The following is a 14,886-nucleotide window of genomic DNA, read 5'->3' on the forward strand; positions in this document are numbered from 1 at the left end:
ACTGCCAGACGCCCCGGGGTCGGCGTCTGGCTCCGAGTCGAAGCGCGTCCGTCGCCCCTGCGCTTCGAGGGCGTAAGTTTGACTCTCTCCGGACGTCATCCTTTCTTTCTCCTTTCATGTGTTTCTGTTCGACGCCTATCTGTCAACGTCGCAGCGCTTCTCCCCGTGGCGTCAGCCCACGGCTGGCGCCCAAAAAGGTGCTGCGGTCGTCGTCCTCCTCTGGAGGACGGGCCGCCGCCCCGCCAGCGGCGACTGGCGGGGTTCCTGGCGTGGCCGCAGGTCTCCCAGCGGAGGTGGCCGCTGCGGCAGGGTCAGCCGCCGGAGGGGGAGCGGACCCCACTCCGCCCGCGGCCCCACCGGTCGTTCTTCCGGCCCAGGCCGCGATTCCTCCGGGCTCACAAGCCGGGGAGGTGATTGACCTTGACGCCGACGAGGCGGAGGATGCGGAGACGACGGTGGGCGGGGCGGATGCCCCTGCTGACGTGGCGAGGTCGGAGGCAGAGGGGGCGCTGGTCCCCGAGGGTGCGGCGGTGGTGGAGGTACCGATGTCGGAGGGCGAGGTCTCCGTCCCGGCTGCTCCCACGGGGGTGCTTCCGGCGGCCGAGGCGGATGTGCCCATAGAGGTGCCATCGGCGGCCGTGGTGGCGACGGGCGTGCAGGCGCCGGAGTCGTCGGTAGACCCGGGGATCTCTGGTGTCGTGATGTCGTCGTCGGCGACGACGTCAGAGTCGGGCCCCGTTCCGCCCTCGGCTTCCTCCGTCCCCGGGGCGTGGAGGGGGCACATCCTCCGCTGGTCGTCCCGCGACGATCCGCTGCGGCGCCTTTATGCACTGGACAATGCTGCTGAGTGGCATAAGTGGCAGGTGGTGCACGGCGGCGTCGCCCGGGCTCAGGCGGCGCTAACCTCGGCGTTAGAGGCCTTGGCCGACACCGTAGTCCCTGGCAATCAGGTATGTTTGTTTCCCCCGCTTGGTGATAGGCTCTTTTCTTTTTTCTTCTCTTGTCTTACCATCATGCTACTCTGCAGGCTCTTCAGGAGGCCAGTCTGGAGAAATCCAACTTCCTCCGGCGGCAACGGAAACTCTGGGAGCACTACATCGCCGAGAGGGAGCATTCCAGGGGTCTGGCCCTGCAGCTCGGTGCTGCCCAGGGGGCCGTTCGCGACCTGGAGGGGCGCGAGCAGGCGGCGCTAGAGGGGGCGCGGCGTGCCGAGGCCAAGCTCCAGGCTGTCGCGGAGAAGGCCCGCCTCGACCTTGAGGAATTCCAGGCCGCCATGGATAAGGCGCGCCATGACGCCGAGGGGCTAAGAGCGGCTGCTACCGAGCGGGCCTGCCGGGACGCCAAGGAACTGGCGCGGCTGAGGGGGGAGAACGCAGCCCTTCGAGCGGAACGCGACCAATTCCGTTTGCAGGTGGACGGGCTCCAGACCGCCGTGTCCCTCAGTGTCGCCCGGGAACACGAGCTGAAGGCCAAGGCCGACGGTGAGGCTCTTTCTGCTTCTGTATTTCCGTGCTGTCGGTGTTTCGTTTCTTCTAACTTGGTGAAGTTTCTTGATCGGCTCCTGCAGAGGATCTTGCCAAGTTGCAGGCTTCACTTGTCGAGGAGCGCGGCGAGCATGGCGCCTTGCGGGATGCCGTCCGCGTCGTCTGCGAGGACTTCGGCGTCGCTCCGGAAGAAGGGTCGAGCTCGCTGCCGACCCGTGTTCTTGAGGTGCGCCGTCGCCGCCGTGAGATTGCCGTGGACGCGCTTCACCTTGGTGTGCGGCGCGCCTTCGGGGTCTTCGGTTCTCACTATGCCGACATTAACTTTGTCGGGATGAGTGAGGGGTATTGCGTCGGCTACACCGACGCCGAGCTGGACGAGATCGACTCCGCGGTGACTGCGCCGGCGGAGGCCCTCGCGAAGCTTCTGGAGGATGAAGCCGTTCCCCCAGCCGCCCCTGAAGCCAATCCTGCCGGCCCCGAGGCCCCTGCTGCCGCCGACCCTGAAGCCGTCGCCGTCGCCGACCCTGGGACTACCGCTCCGGCCGACCCTCCTGTTAATTAACTGCACTGGGCATGTGCCCAAAATACGTTTATACTTAAGTCAGTCGTTTCGAACTTGTTTGCGTTGGCCATACGGGCCTGTTCTTATGACTTTATATTTTGCTAAGGAAACTGTTTCCCTTTGTTATTCCTTTGGTTTTTGAAAGCGTTTGGATGCGTTGCCGGGTGCGTCAGTAAGTTTTTGATGAGCGAAGGTACCGTAGCCGCTGGGGCGTAGGCTTTTCGCAGTCCGATCGCAACTTGGCTGAGTACCGTACACGCATCCTTATCTTTCTGTATCCAAAGGTTTTTCGAAAGGGGGTGGCCGGTTTTCTGAAAGAAGAAAAAACGTTTTCTTTTTAGCGGTGCCCAGCGGCTGGGGTCGGAGCCCCCGATAGCCCCCGAGGGGTGTTTGACCCTGGGGCCAGGCCAGGGTCGGACACCCCTGAGCTTAAAAGGAAAGGCCTTCTTGTTTCGTGAAGGTCAAAACTGGTAGCCCCCGAGGGGTATGCGACCTTGGAGCGAGGCCAGGGTCGGATACCCCTGAGCTTAAACGAAAAGGCCTGAGCCAAGGTGGCTCAGGGTTTCTTTTTAGTAGAAGAACAAAACTGGTAGCCCCCGAGGGGTATGCGACCTTGGAACGAGGCCAGGGTCGGATACCCCTGAGCTTTAACGAAAACGGGGGCAAAGCTATGTATAAATTATAAACAAGAGCTATGGATAAAAGCGTCTTAGCTGTTCTATGTTCCAGGCGTTGCTGAAGATTTGCCCGTCGGGAGTTGCCAGCTTGTAGGTGCCTGGCCGTAGCACTTGTGCGATGATGAACGGGCCTTCCCAAGGGGGAGTCAACTTGTGCCGACCCCTGTTGTCTTGGACGAGGCGGAGCACCAGATCTCCAACGTTGAAGGCGCGACCTTGTATCCTGCGGCTGTGGTAACGCCGTAGGGCCTGCTGGTACTTAGCCGAATGTAGGAGGGCCACGTCTCGCGCTTCGTCGAGTTGGTCTTGTGCGTCCTCGAGCGACGCCTGGTTTCCCTGTTCGTCGTATGCTTTTACCCTTGGTGATCCGTACTCCAAATCGGTGGGCAGGATGGCCTCGGACCCGTAGACCATGAAGAACGGGGTGAATCCCGTTGCCCGGCTGGGGGTCGTCCTCAGGCTCCAGAGGACTGCTGGGAGTTCCGCCACCCATCGTCCGCCGAACTTTTTAAGGCGGTCGAAGATCCGTGGCTTGAGACCCTGGAGTATCATGCCATTGGCTCGTTCGACTTGCCCGTTCGTGCGGGGGTGCGCAACTGCCGCCCAATCCACTCGAATGTGGTGGTCGTCGCAGAACTGGAGGAATCTCTTTCCGGTGAACTGCGTACCGTTGTCGGTTACGATGGAGTTCGGGATCCCGAAGCGGTGGATGATGTCGGTGAAGAATTGTACCGCCTGCTCGGACTTGATCTGCGCCACAGGTCTTGCTTCGATCCATTTGGAAAACTTGTCGACAGCGACGAGTAGGTGGGTGAAGCCCCCGGGCGCCCTTTTGAAGGGTCCAACAAGATCCAACCCCCAGACCGCGAACGGCCACGTGATGGGGATGGTTTGCAATGCCTGTGCGGGCAGATGGGTTTGGCGGGCAAAGAATTGGCATCCTTCGCAAGTGCGGACTACCTGGGTAGCATCCGCGACCGCGGTTGGCCAGTAGAAACCTTGCCGGAAGGCATTGCCTACCAGCGTCCTTGGCGCAGCGTGGTGACCGCAGGCCCCGGCGTGGATGTCATGGATCAGCGCCCTTCCCTGTTCGATCGGGATGCAGCGCTGGAGGATCCCCGTATGGCTTCGCTTGTAAAGCTCTTGGTTGATGATGGCGAAGGATTTCGCTCGGCGCGTGATCCTGCGGGCTTCGGTCTTGTCAGTTGGGAGCGCGTCGTGGATAAGGTACTCGAGGTACGGGGCTCTCCAATCGGTCGGGGGGTCGGGCCCTGCTGCGGGACCTGCCTCGATTTCCATAACCGCGGGGTCGGAGGGCCCGGCTTCCGCGGCCGGGTCGGGCGGGGCGGCGTCGTTTCCCTCGGGGTGGGTGTTCGGGTCCAGGATAGGTGGCGTATTGCCGACCTCCCCTGGCCCGGACCCCGACCCCGAGGCTGGGCACGCCCCGCCGACCCCTGCTGGCTCCGGGTAACGGATCGAAGGCTTCAGCTGGTCGCTAACGAAGACGCCGTCGGGGGCGGGCGTCCGGCCAGACGCCGCCTTAGCGAGCTCGTCGGCGGCTTCGTTGAAGCGCCTTACGACGTGATTGAGCTCCAATCCGTCGAACTTGTCCTCGAGCTTACGTACCTCGTTGCAGTAGGCGGCCATTTTTGGATCATGGCAGCTCCATTCTTTCATGACTTGTTCGACGACCAACTGGGAATCGCCTCGGACGTCCAGTCGACGGATGCCCAGCTCGACGGCGATGCGAAGCCCGTTGAGAAGGGCTTCATACTCAGCGACATTGTTTGATGCAGGAAAATGGAGGCGAATCATGTACCTTATGCGTACACCCAGCGGAGAGACGAAAACGAGGCCCGCTCCGGCGCGGGCCCTCATCAGCGACCCGTCGAAGTACAGCGTCCAAAACTCCTGCTCTTCTGCCACCGGCGGCGTTTGCACCTCCGTCCACTCAGCCACGAAATCGGCAAGTACCTGGGATTTGATGGCGGTGCGGGGGACGTAGGTGATACCCTGGTCCATAAGCTCAACCGCCCACTTCGCGATCCTCCCTGTTGCATTTGGGTTCCGGATGACCTCACCAAGCGGGAATGAAGAGACGACCGTTACCGGATGGGAGGTGAAGTAGTGACGCAGCTTCCTCTTCGTGATGAGGACGGCGTAGACGAGCTTCTGGATCTGCGGATATCGTGACTTGGATTCGGACAACACCTCGCTGATGAAGTATACCGGGCGTTGCATCTTGAGAGCGTGCCCCTCCTCCTCTCGCTCCACCACTAGGGCCGCGCTGACCACCTGGGTGGTTGCCGCGACGTAGAGTAAGAGGATTTCACCGTCGGCCGGCGGAACCAGGATCGGGGCCTTTGTCAGGAGGTCCTTGAGCCGGCCAAGCGCCTCCTGCGCCTCGCTGGTCCACTCGAAGCGGTCGGATCTCTTCAGGAGCCTATAGAGGGGAAGTCCTCGCTCGCCGAGGCGCGAGATGAATCGGCTTAGGGACGCTAAGCATCCCATGACGCGCTGCACTCCCCTCATGTTCCGGATTGGCCCCATGCCGTTGATGGCCGCTATCTTCTCCGGGTTCGCCTCGATGCCCCGTACGGAGACGATGAAGCCTAGCAGCATGCCCCTTGGGACACCGAACACGCATTTCTCTGGGTTAAGCTTAATATGCTTATCCCTTAGCCTTTCGAAGGCTAACTTCAGGTCGGGGACAAGCTGATCGCTCTTCCTGGATTTGACCACGATGTCGTCAACATAAGCCTCAACGGTTCGCCCGATGAGATCTCCAAAGCACTTAAGCATACATCGCTGGAAGGTAGCCCCCGCGTTTTTGAGGCCGAATGGCATCTTAACGTAACAGTAGGGGCCAAAGGGGGTGATGAAGGAGGTGGTGAGCTGGTCGGCCTCTTTCATCGCGATCTGGTGGTAGCCCGAGTACGCATCGAGGAAGCTGAGTGTTTCGCACCCGGCTGTCGAGTCGACTATTTGGTCTATACGCGGCAAAGGGAACGGATCCTTTGGACACGCTTTGTTGGGACCGGTATAATCGACACACATTCTCCATTTCCCATACTTTTTCGGTACAAGAACAGGATTGGCCAACCACTCGGGGTGGTGTACTTCTTTGATGAAGCCAGCCGCCAGGAGCTTTTCGAGTTCTTCGCCAATGGCCCTGCGCCTTTCTTCGTCGAAACGGCGCAAGCCCTGCTTCACTGGTTTAGAGCCGGCCCTGATGTTCAGGGAATGCTCGGCGACTTCTCTCGGGACGCCTGGCATGTCCGAGGGCTTCCACGCAAAGACATCGCTGTTTGCGCGGAGGAAGCCGACGAGCGCGCTTTCCTATTTGGGAGATAGGGCCGCGCTGATTCGCACCACCCCTGCGCTGGAACAACCGGGATTGAGGGGGACTTCTTTGATACCTTCGGTGGGCTTGAAGGGGATTCCTGACTGCTTGGCGTCGGGCCGGTCCTCAACGGTTTCCTCAAGCTGGGCCTCCATGTCGCCCGAGACGGTGATAGCCGCGGCGTATTCGCAGCACTCGACGTCGCACTCGTATGCCTTCTGGAAGGTCGTGCCGACGGTGATGACTCCATTGGGCCCCGGCAGCTTGAGCTTGAGGTAGGTGTAGTTGGGGATTGCCATGAACTTCGCGTAGCATGGGCGGCCCAGGATGGCGTGGTAGGTTCCGCGAAAGCCCACCACCTCGAAGGTGAGGACCTCCTTCCTGTAATTGGAAGGGGTCCCGAACGTGACGGGCAGGTCGATCTGCCCGAGGGGCGTCGCCTGCTTCCCTGGCACAACGCCATGAAAGGGGGCCTTGCTAGGACGGAGACGGGAGCGGTCGATCCCCATGGCGTCGAGGGTTTCAGCGTAGAGGAGGTTGAGGCCGCTTCCCCCATCCATGAGTACCTTGGTGAGACGCGTCGTGCCAATGATGGGGTCGACGACGAGAGGATAGCGCCCTGGATGCCGGACGCGTCCAGGGTGGTCGGATCTGTCGAAGGTGATGGCCGGCGCGGACCAATCCAGGAAAGTCGGGGTCGCCGGCTCGGCGGCGTAAACCTCCCGACGCTCTAGCTTGTGCTGGCGCCTGGTGTCGTACGCAGCGGGTCCCCCGAAGATCATGAAGCAGCCGTCCACTTTAGGGAAGCCGTCTCCCTTCTCCTCGTCTCCCTTCTTTTCCTCATCGGGCTTTCGTTTCCGATCGCCCTTCACCGGGTTGCCCACGAAGAACCTCTTCATGAGGTTGCAGTCTTTGTAGGCGTGTTTGACGGGGAACTCGTGGTTCGGACACGGTCCCTCGAGCAACTTGTCGAAGAAGCCGGGTGTGCCTTCGGGGGGCGGCTGCCCTCGCTTTCGTTCGACTGCGGCCACGAGGGGGGCCTCGCGCCGCTGCTTGCTCTTCTTCTTCTGTTGCTGGCGGTTGGAGGTGCCTTCGCCGGCGTCCTCCTCCCGCTTTGCCTTGCCTTTGGAACGATCAAAGATCGCTCCGACAGCCTCTTCGCCGGAGGCATAGCTGGTGGCGATGTTGAGGAGCTCCTCCGTGGTTCGGGGACCTCGGCGCCCTAGTTCGTGGACGAGGGGCCGGCATGAGGTCCCTGCTAGGAAAGCTCCTATGACGTCGGCGTCGGCGACGTTGGAGAGCTCGGTGCGCTTTCTGGAGAAGCGCCGGATGTAATCCCGGAGGGACTCTTCCGCCCCCTGGCGGCAGCTCCGGAGGTCCCAGGAGTTGCCAGGGCGAGTGTACGTCCCTTGGAAGTTTCCTACGAAAACCTCCTTCAGGTCGTTCCAGCTACGGATGCGTCCTGAAGGGATGTGCTCTAGCCAGGCTCTCGTGGAGTCTGCCAGAAACAGAGGTAAGTTGCGGATGATGAACAGGTCATCGTCCGCCCCGCCGGCCTGACATGCGAGTCGATAATCGCTGAGCCATACTCCAGGGTTGGTCTCCCCCGAGTATTTGGCCAAGCTCGTAGGTTGCCGGAAACGCGGCGGGAAGGGCGCATTCAGGATGCGCGCAGAGAAGGCTCGAGGTCCAGCTGCTCCAGGGCTCGGACTGCGATCCTCCCCGCTGTCGTAGCGCCCGCCACGGTGGACGTGGTAGCCACGGTCCGCCCCGTCTGCCCTGTCCGCGCGGGAACGTCTCCGCGCGTCCAGCGTGTCGCGGGCGTCGCGAACGGGACCGACGCGCTGGTGGATGGATCGGGCCTCGCCTACCGCGAGCGGCGGTGCTCGCTGGGCGGTCGCAGCTGGATTCGCCCCCGGAGGGGGTTGATGGACAGATTCCCCCCGCCGCTCCGGGGGGGCGTCTTGCGTTGCCCTACTGGCGTTCTGGCCGCGTCGTCGAGACGCCGAACTTTCCGCCTGCTGGACGGCGGCGCACTCAAGTAGGTTACGCATCTCTTGGCGCGCCCGTCGCTCCTCAGGCGTTGCCGGCTCGGGGAGCTGTCGGAGCAGCACCGCCGCAGCGGCGACGTTCTGGCTGGCGCGGGCGAAGAGCGGTGGACGCTCTCCATCCGCACAGATGCGTTCCTGGACGTCGCGCGCTCGTTGTCGTGCTCCTCCCTCGTGGTGGGGGTGCTCTACTTCTCGGCGTGCGCCCAAGTGCTCTTCCAGTAGCACAGAGCCCTCTGGCGCCCTGGGTAGGGCCCCAGTCGTAGCTGCGGCGCGCGAGGGGGGGGCCGTTGCCTCCCCTTGGCACCATCGCCGTTGGACCCCTCGGAGTGCGCGTCAGCCATGAAGCACTCGCGCGAGGGGTCAGGATTCTCGTTACTAGAGCTAGCGTCGGAGGCTGCCCTCGCCGCGCCTACGAGCTCGTTGCTCGCGGGCGACGTGGCGAGGGACCGCGTTAGGAGGCGGCCATGAGCCCCCGCGGCGTTGCGTAGCCCGAAGAGCCATCCTTCTGGTGAGGCCCTTCCGGCTGGTGTCCGGCCTCTCGTCGTCGTCGTCCTGGCGGTGGTGCCGAGGGCAGCAGGACGAGCGGGCAGGACGTGGACAGGGATCAGCTCGGTCCTGTTCCCGGTGGCCAGAAAGTCCAGGCTCCCGAAGCGAATCAGGGAGCCCGGAGCGAAGCTGCGATCGCGATTGGCCATATAAGACTTGGTGATGTACGCGCAAAGGTCCCCTACCTGGCGCGCCAACTGTCGTTGTCAAGATCGGCGGATCAGGACTTAGACTAGTGAATTTCTTTTATGCGCGTGAGCCTCAGATGGTTGCACGGGAGACACGGATTTGGACTGGTTCGGGCAAAGGGAGCCCTACGTCCAGTATCGAGGATGCTCGTGTTGCCCGCGCGGGGATTCTGTAGTAGGGGGTTACAGACGGGCGAGAGAGGGACTGGTCCCAGGTCTCTTGTGTTCTAGGAGGAGTCTTGATCTTTCGAGAGGCTGATCGATCCCCCCTCTCCGGCTCTAGGTTCCGCCTTTTATATCACAAGGGGCCGGCCGGAGATACAATTGGGAACTGGGTAAAAGGTAAAGAGGGAGATGGTAAAAAGGCCTGGCGGGAAAGAGGGCAGGGGCCCATGGCGCCCGATGTCCTGCCGACCCTGAACGCGTGCCGTCGTGCATGCTCGAAGGGGTCGCCGCCGGATGCCAAGTGTTGCAGCTCCTCGCAGGTAGCTACTTCGACGTTCGTAGGTATCAGGATAGATCATGATGAGGGGGTTTCGTCGTCTCCTTGCCGTCCGTTAGGGAGGACGGTGGATACCGCCGCTCTGACGATGGCTTGTTAGAGAGGGGGAGCTTCACGCCTGTTTTGCCGCTTGCGTGGGACCCGAGGACGGGGCCGTCCCTTACTCCGCTCCGGTCGCCGCAGATCATGAGTACTTCGTGACGAATGGGGGCTGGCCGCCAGTACTGTAGCTCGTACAGGATGGTCGTGCGCGGGTACTTGCGCCGGGTCGCGTGGGGGGCGCGGTCGCCCTGCGCTCTGCCTTCTCTGCGGCGCATTTATGGTGAGGCCGACGGGGGGCCCCACCGGATTTGTCCTGTCTATGCGGAACGTATCCGAGGAGGACTCTGACCCGTGGGCCTCATCGTGTCCGACTCCCTCGCTCGGGGTCGGGCGAGGCGGAACCTTTGTGGTACGGGGTCGGGGGCTCCCGACCCTGGGGGCGCGGTCGGTCGAGGCGGAAACCCTGCAGAGGGAGGTCGGGCGCTCCCGGTCCTGACGCTGGGGTCGGTCGAGGCGGAGACTTGATCACACTTTGGTGGGCCCGGGCCTTCAGGTTTGTTTCCTTAAGCTGCGTATTAGGGGGCCGTTGATATTTCCCCCCAACACAATTCGTCATCGACTTGCTCCAATGGCATTCAAAGGTGCTTGCTTTGATGTTGGAACACACAGCGACGACCATGCTACATGGCCACAACCAGCAATGCTCCCTTTCTTCGGGCTGACCCTGTTGCATAATAGAAAAACTAGGAAAACTTTGCGAGACATTATTAGTGTTAGTGCAGCCCCTATTTGATCATGTTATTTTAGTCCAAAAGGAGATTTCAGATTAGAGCAAATATAAACTTTATACACCAAATATTCTTCCTTACTGTCATATTTGCCAACTGCATGAAGCGAACAATGATTAGATTTTTGTAACCGGAATCAAATTTAAATTTTTCTTTTAGACAATTTAGATTACACAGAATTTCAAATTCAATATAATCCAAAATATTTAAAGAATACAACAATTTCAGTTCATTTTGTGCACAAGTAATAGGAAAAAAAAGCTTATCTTCAGCACATTTGTATGGTTCCAAACCTAAAGTATCACACTGATTCACTACTTGTGGCATAGGAGTAAAAGAAGCATCAACACACAAGTCCTCTTTATCACAAGGAACAACAAGTAATTCATCATGTGACAAAGGTAAATCGGCAGCATGTTCCACTATTTGTTGCTCTTGATTATCATGCAGAGTGGATACATTTTTAACATTATGGATCATATTATTCTTGCAAGTATTCGCATATAATAGAATCTCCTTTTTCAACACTAAAAGCAAGACAAAAGAATTAACCAATTTGATTATATGATTTGTTAATTAATAAGATTCGAATTTTAGAATTGAGCTCTTACTCATAGCACATTCATCTCATAGCACATTCATCTCATGGAGCCTAATGTGCTGAAATGATCGTCAACGCACATTCCAAGGCAGAGCAGTGTACGACTCGTACCTCAGGATATTCGGAGCGTACGTGGCGCAATCAAGTCGGATTATTGTGACAGCGAACGTGACGATTGCTATTGCTACCGGTGTATGCATGGCCGGAACCGAACCACGAGAACAAGTGCCGGGCCGGGCTCGACGCCACCGCACGAAATCCATCCAAATCTAGCCGCCACCGGCACCAGACAGCCAATAGAAAAAGAAAAGAAAAATCGCAAATCCGGCGCCGGGCGCGGCCGATTTCCGCCATTTCCACCCCGTCATCTCGCACTCGCCGCCCAGTTCCGCCAAAATCCCTTGTCAGCCACTCATCCTCGTCGTCATCTCACGCCGCCCTCCCCGCACGGCTCCTTTCTCGATTCCCACCGCGACCCACCCAGATCCCCCGCACGGCTCCTCCTCCTCCCCCTCACCTCCCCCTCTCCAACGACCCGAATCCAGGCGGATTCCGCTCGTGACTGCCACGGCACCAATGCGATGACCACGCCGTGCCCGGGCGCCGCGGCCCTGCGCGCCCGCTGGACGGCGCGGTCCCTGGCGGGGGCGCTCCTCGACCTCGCCCTCGCCTGGGCCTGCCTCTGCCTCGCCGCGCTCGCCGCCGCCTTCACCCGCGCCCTCACCCTCCTCCGCCTCCCGCTCCCCTGCACCTGCGCGCGCCCGCACCTCCCCTGCCTCCTCGCCTTCCTCGCGCGCTACCCGCCCCGCGCCCTCGCATCCATCCACGCCGCCCTCCGCGCCCGCTTCCCCTTCGCCGGCCCCACCGCCGCCGACCACCCGGAGGAGGAAGCCGCGGAGGAGGAGAAGGAGCGGGCCGCCGCCGCCGCCGGCGGTGCGGAGGAGGAGGCGGAGGCGCGCGCGGAGCTGCAGCGGGAGCTCGAGAAGGAGCGCAGCGCCGCGGCGTCGGCGGCCGAGGAGGCCATGGCCATGATACTGCGCCTGCAGAAGGACAAGTCCGCGCTCGAGATCGAGGCCCGCCAGCAGCGCCGCACCGCCGACGAGCGCTGCGCCTTCTACGAGGACGAGGTCGAGGAGCTCAGGGACATCGTCCTCCTGCGCGAGCGGGAGGCCCGCGCGCTCCGCAAGGAGGTCGACGCCTACCGCCGCCTCCTCGGCCTCGGCCCCGCCCAGGACGCCGGCTGCGACGAGGAGGAAGAGGACGACGACGACCAGGAGATGGTCACGCCGCACAGCATGCTCATGTCCGAGGGGGAGCCCAGCTCCTCCAGATCGGTCGATGCGAGTCTGATCATGCAGCAGCGGTTGGGGAACGATTCGGGGTTCAGCTTCAAGACGCCCTTCTTCCGTGAGCAATCCGTGGTGCCGCCTGTGATTGGGGACCGTGGCAATGGGGGAAGCGAAGACGGCATCGCTGTTCAGACACCCGCCAAAGCTACCGCCGTTCAATCGAGGCTGGAGCTCAGCAGCACTGAGGATGAGGATGGGGCAGAGACAGAGGATGATGGAGCAGAAACGGTGGAAATCCTCCCCCTGTCTGCCCGGAGTCACGATTTGGATCAGGGTTGCGATTTACATGTTGATGCCGCTCCTGGTATGGAATCTACCAAGGAGCAGACACCTCATGGGTTTCAGGAGGTAGGGTGTGGGGGTATAGATAAGATTGCCCGTGATCATACAGGAAGTGAGAATGATGCAAATGTCTATGATGTGCATGTAGTTGATGACATTTGCTTCTCAACAGAAGGTATGAATTCATTGAGATATCGAGCTCCATTAATGATTTCTATCTTGTACAAGGCATATGCATGCATTTTTAGTGTGGATATATCATATCTTTGTAGTTGTAGGTCTAGAATTCAATTCGAGGGAGCATGGAGTCTTGATGTCCGGTATACATGTTATGCGTTCTTAATATTGACATAAAATTGATTCACTAAAACTGTTCCAATTGTGAATTTGTGTGCCATTTTGTTAGCTTAGTGTTGTTTATTTCTTTTATTAGAATCTCTTTCGATTATATGGTATTTGTATTGCTTTCCAAACCCAGACTACCTCATATCATTCGATTTTTTAAGTGATGTTATTTTCCCCCCTTATCATATTCTTTCTTTATGAGTTCAGAATCAACAACTTAAGTACTCTATGCTCCCTCCATTTCAAATTGTAGGTCGTTTTGGCATTTCTAGATACAAAATTTTTATTATGTATCTATATAGAACATTTTGCTTATGCCTATCCCTTGGCTTTCTTTGCTATTCCATCCGTATGATACGTATGGTTCCTAATGTTGATTGACATATTCCGAAACTATTCCTTTTTACATAAAGACTAGTACTAAAAATTTAGTTGTTTGTATGCAGCTAAAGGCCTGATTGGTCGAAGCTTCTCAGATGCAACAATGCAAGCAGAGAAATTACAGACTCGAGCTGCGGCTGATGATCTCCTTGGGAAAAGTCTGAATGCCATTAAAGGTGCACAGGACAAGATAAGGCATGCAGCAAGTGAAAGGAGGCAGTCATTACAGTTGCAACTCTTAGAGGACATAGCTAATCAACTTCAAGGAATCAAGGATGCTGCAGAAGCAGGGCGACACATATACTGTGCTCCTCCTAAAAGCTCCAAGAAAAGCTAGGTCAGTATTGAATGAAAATTGCTAGGATGCATACTTTCTTGCAACATCTTTTGCGCTGCATTTAGCTTAATTTATTCATTGTTTCATGGATGCAACATCAGAAATCACATCTGGTAGAAGCTTGAATCTATATTACAAGCAACACTGAGGCAGTCAGTGCTTGAGGCCTATTAGAGCCTGCTAATCCATAAATGATTTAATCTCCTCAGAAGCTATCTTGCTCATCTGGGGAAAGAACAGGAGGCTATTAGGCAAGCTATTTAAAGGAGATCAGCTTGTGAGGTATTGCAAACTGAAGCATCAAATGTTTGCAGACCTTAATTCAACTACATGGACCCACTGCTGACAAATTAGGCAGTCACCAATTTTTGAAGTTACTAGGATAGTCTCTTGCATGATGCAACATGAAGGAATAGGATTATTAGATTGCGAACTTTGTGGCTAGAGTCATAGGACACTTGTTACATTATAGATTGCATCTTCAGCTTGCAGTCTCAGCCGAGTTAATCCATTTGGCTTGTTCACTCCTCACAGTTCTTGAAAGAAAGAAAACAAAACGAAGAACTTAATGTCTATGACCACAACTCAAAGCCAGACATTCTCAAATGTATTGCATAGTGCTATTGCTATTGTTTCACTATTTGCTTATCATCTGAATAAGCCTGAGATTTCTCTCTGTGGAACATCTATTCTCACTTTTTTATCTCGGAAAACAAACAAAATTTCTTCAGTATTATCTTCCAGTATGGTCATTTGCCCGAACACCTGTATGTCTATTTCAGTGAACTAAAGCAACATTTGTTGGAGCACCTGAACCCCTTCTTGTTTGAATCCATCTAGTTAAACCTAAAGCAACTAGCATTTCAAAGAAAAGAAAATCTAAAACAACTAACATTTGGATGCAAAGCTTCTCGTAAATTACTTTATTTTATCAGAACTTACTAAAAGTGTGATTAGATTTATGGACAAATATGAAATGTACCACTTAGATTCTTCAAAAATCTGGTTAATGACAAACAATTTATGAAGATTGATGGGGTATTTGACTTGCACTGTAATTTCTGCAGGAGAGGAATATTGTGTCGCGAAAACACGATTGGCTGTGTAAATATTGTTTTTGGTTTGTAGTCTAGTCCACTGATTTGTTGATTCATCAAGTTTTGCTTGTTGTTTTAAGTAAATGTGGATAATTATTTTGTACATGTATATAAACAAACAGGGGATCCATTTTGCTGTTTGTAACCCTGTGATATATGTGTGCTGCGAACTGTATAATCCTGGCTATATGAGTTGTGTTGGGGAACTATGGGCTGGTATAACATGACAGAAATGAAAGGTTTACCCCATTGTTTGGAGGAAGCTTGTTGTTTCGGTTCTCTTTGTTCACCTGAACATTTGTTAGTAGGCC

The 14,886-nt window shown here is 57.1% G+C and overlaps 2 protein-coding genes across 3 annotated transcripts; one reads left to right on the top strand and one right to left on the bottom strand.

Moving 5' to 3' along the window:
- Positions 1–2,693: 2,693 nt before the first annotated feature.
- Positions 2,694–4,370, bottom strand: LOC117863647 (uncharacterized). Its single transcript, XM_034747453.2, has 4 exons — positions 4,176–4,370; positions 3,570–4,082; positions 3,081–3,383; positions 2,694–2,714 (listed from the first exon to the last, which is right to left on the bottom strand). The coding sequence occupies exons 1-4, from the start codon at positions 4,368–4,370 to the stop codon at positions 2,694–2,696; spliced, it is 1,032 nt and encodes a 343-aa protein (XP_034603344.2).
- A 6,756-nt stretch (positions 4,371–11,126) lies between these two features.
- LOC117864225 (uncharacterized) lies at positions 11,127–14,762 on the top strand. 2 transcript variants are annotated; one of them, XM_034748253.2, is made up of 3 exons: positions 11,127–12,590; positions 13,207–13,478; positions 13,688–14,214. In XM_034748253.2, exons 1-2 carry the CDS (start codon positions 11,366–11,368, stop codon positions 13,476–13,478), a joined length of 1,497 nt encoding a protein of 498 aa, XP_034604144.1. In that variant the 5' UTR covers positions 11,127–11,365; the 3' UTR covers positions 13,688–14,214. The 2 variants fall into 2 exon arrangements, with proteins under 2 accessions (XP_034604144.1, XP_034604143.1); XM_034748252.2 differs by lacking the exon at positions 13,688–14,214 and adding an exon at positions 14,546–14,762 and having other exon boundaries at positions 11,130–12,590.
- Positions 14,763–14,886: the final 124 nt, after the last annotated feature.

This window comes from Setaria viridis, chromosome 7 (genome assembly GCF_005286985.2).
Source record: "Setaria viridis chromosome 7, Setaria_viridis_v4.0, whole genome shotgun sequence".
Lineage (NCBI taxonomy): Eukaryota > Viridiplantae > Streptophyta > Magnoliopsida > Poales > Poaceae > Setaria > Setaria viridis.

What these genes read in the sequence shown, in the direction of transcription:
- LOC117864225 (XM_034748253.2), top strand. Translation starts at nt 11,366, where the DNA reads ATGACCACGCCGTGCCCGGGCGCCGCGGCCCTGCGCGCCCGCTGGACG. An exon ending in CATTTGCTTCTCAACAGAAG is followed by an intron (nt 12,591 to 13,206) that starts GTATGAATTCAT and finishes GTTTGTATGCAG; the next exon opens with CTAAAGGCCTGATTGGTCGA.
- LOC117863647 (XM_034747453.2), bottom strand. Translation starts at nt 4,370, where the DNA reads ATGGCCGCCTACTGCAACGAGGTACGTAAGCTCGAGGACAAGTTCGAC. An exon ending in CGGTCTGGGGGTTGGATCTT is followed by an intron (nt 3,384 to 3,569) that starts GTTGGACCCTTC and finishes AACGGTACGCAG; the next exon opens with TTCACCGGAAAGAGATTCCT. An exon ending in TGGAGTACGGATCACCAAGG is followed by an intron (nt 2,715 to 3,080) that starts GTAAAAGCATAC and finishes ATTTATACATAG; the next exon opens with CTTTGCCCCCGTTTTCGTTA.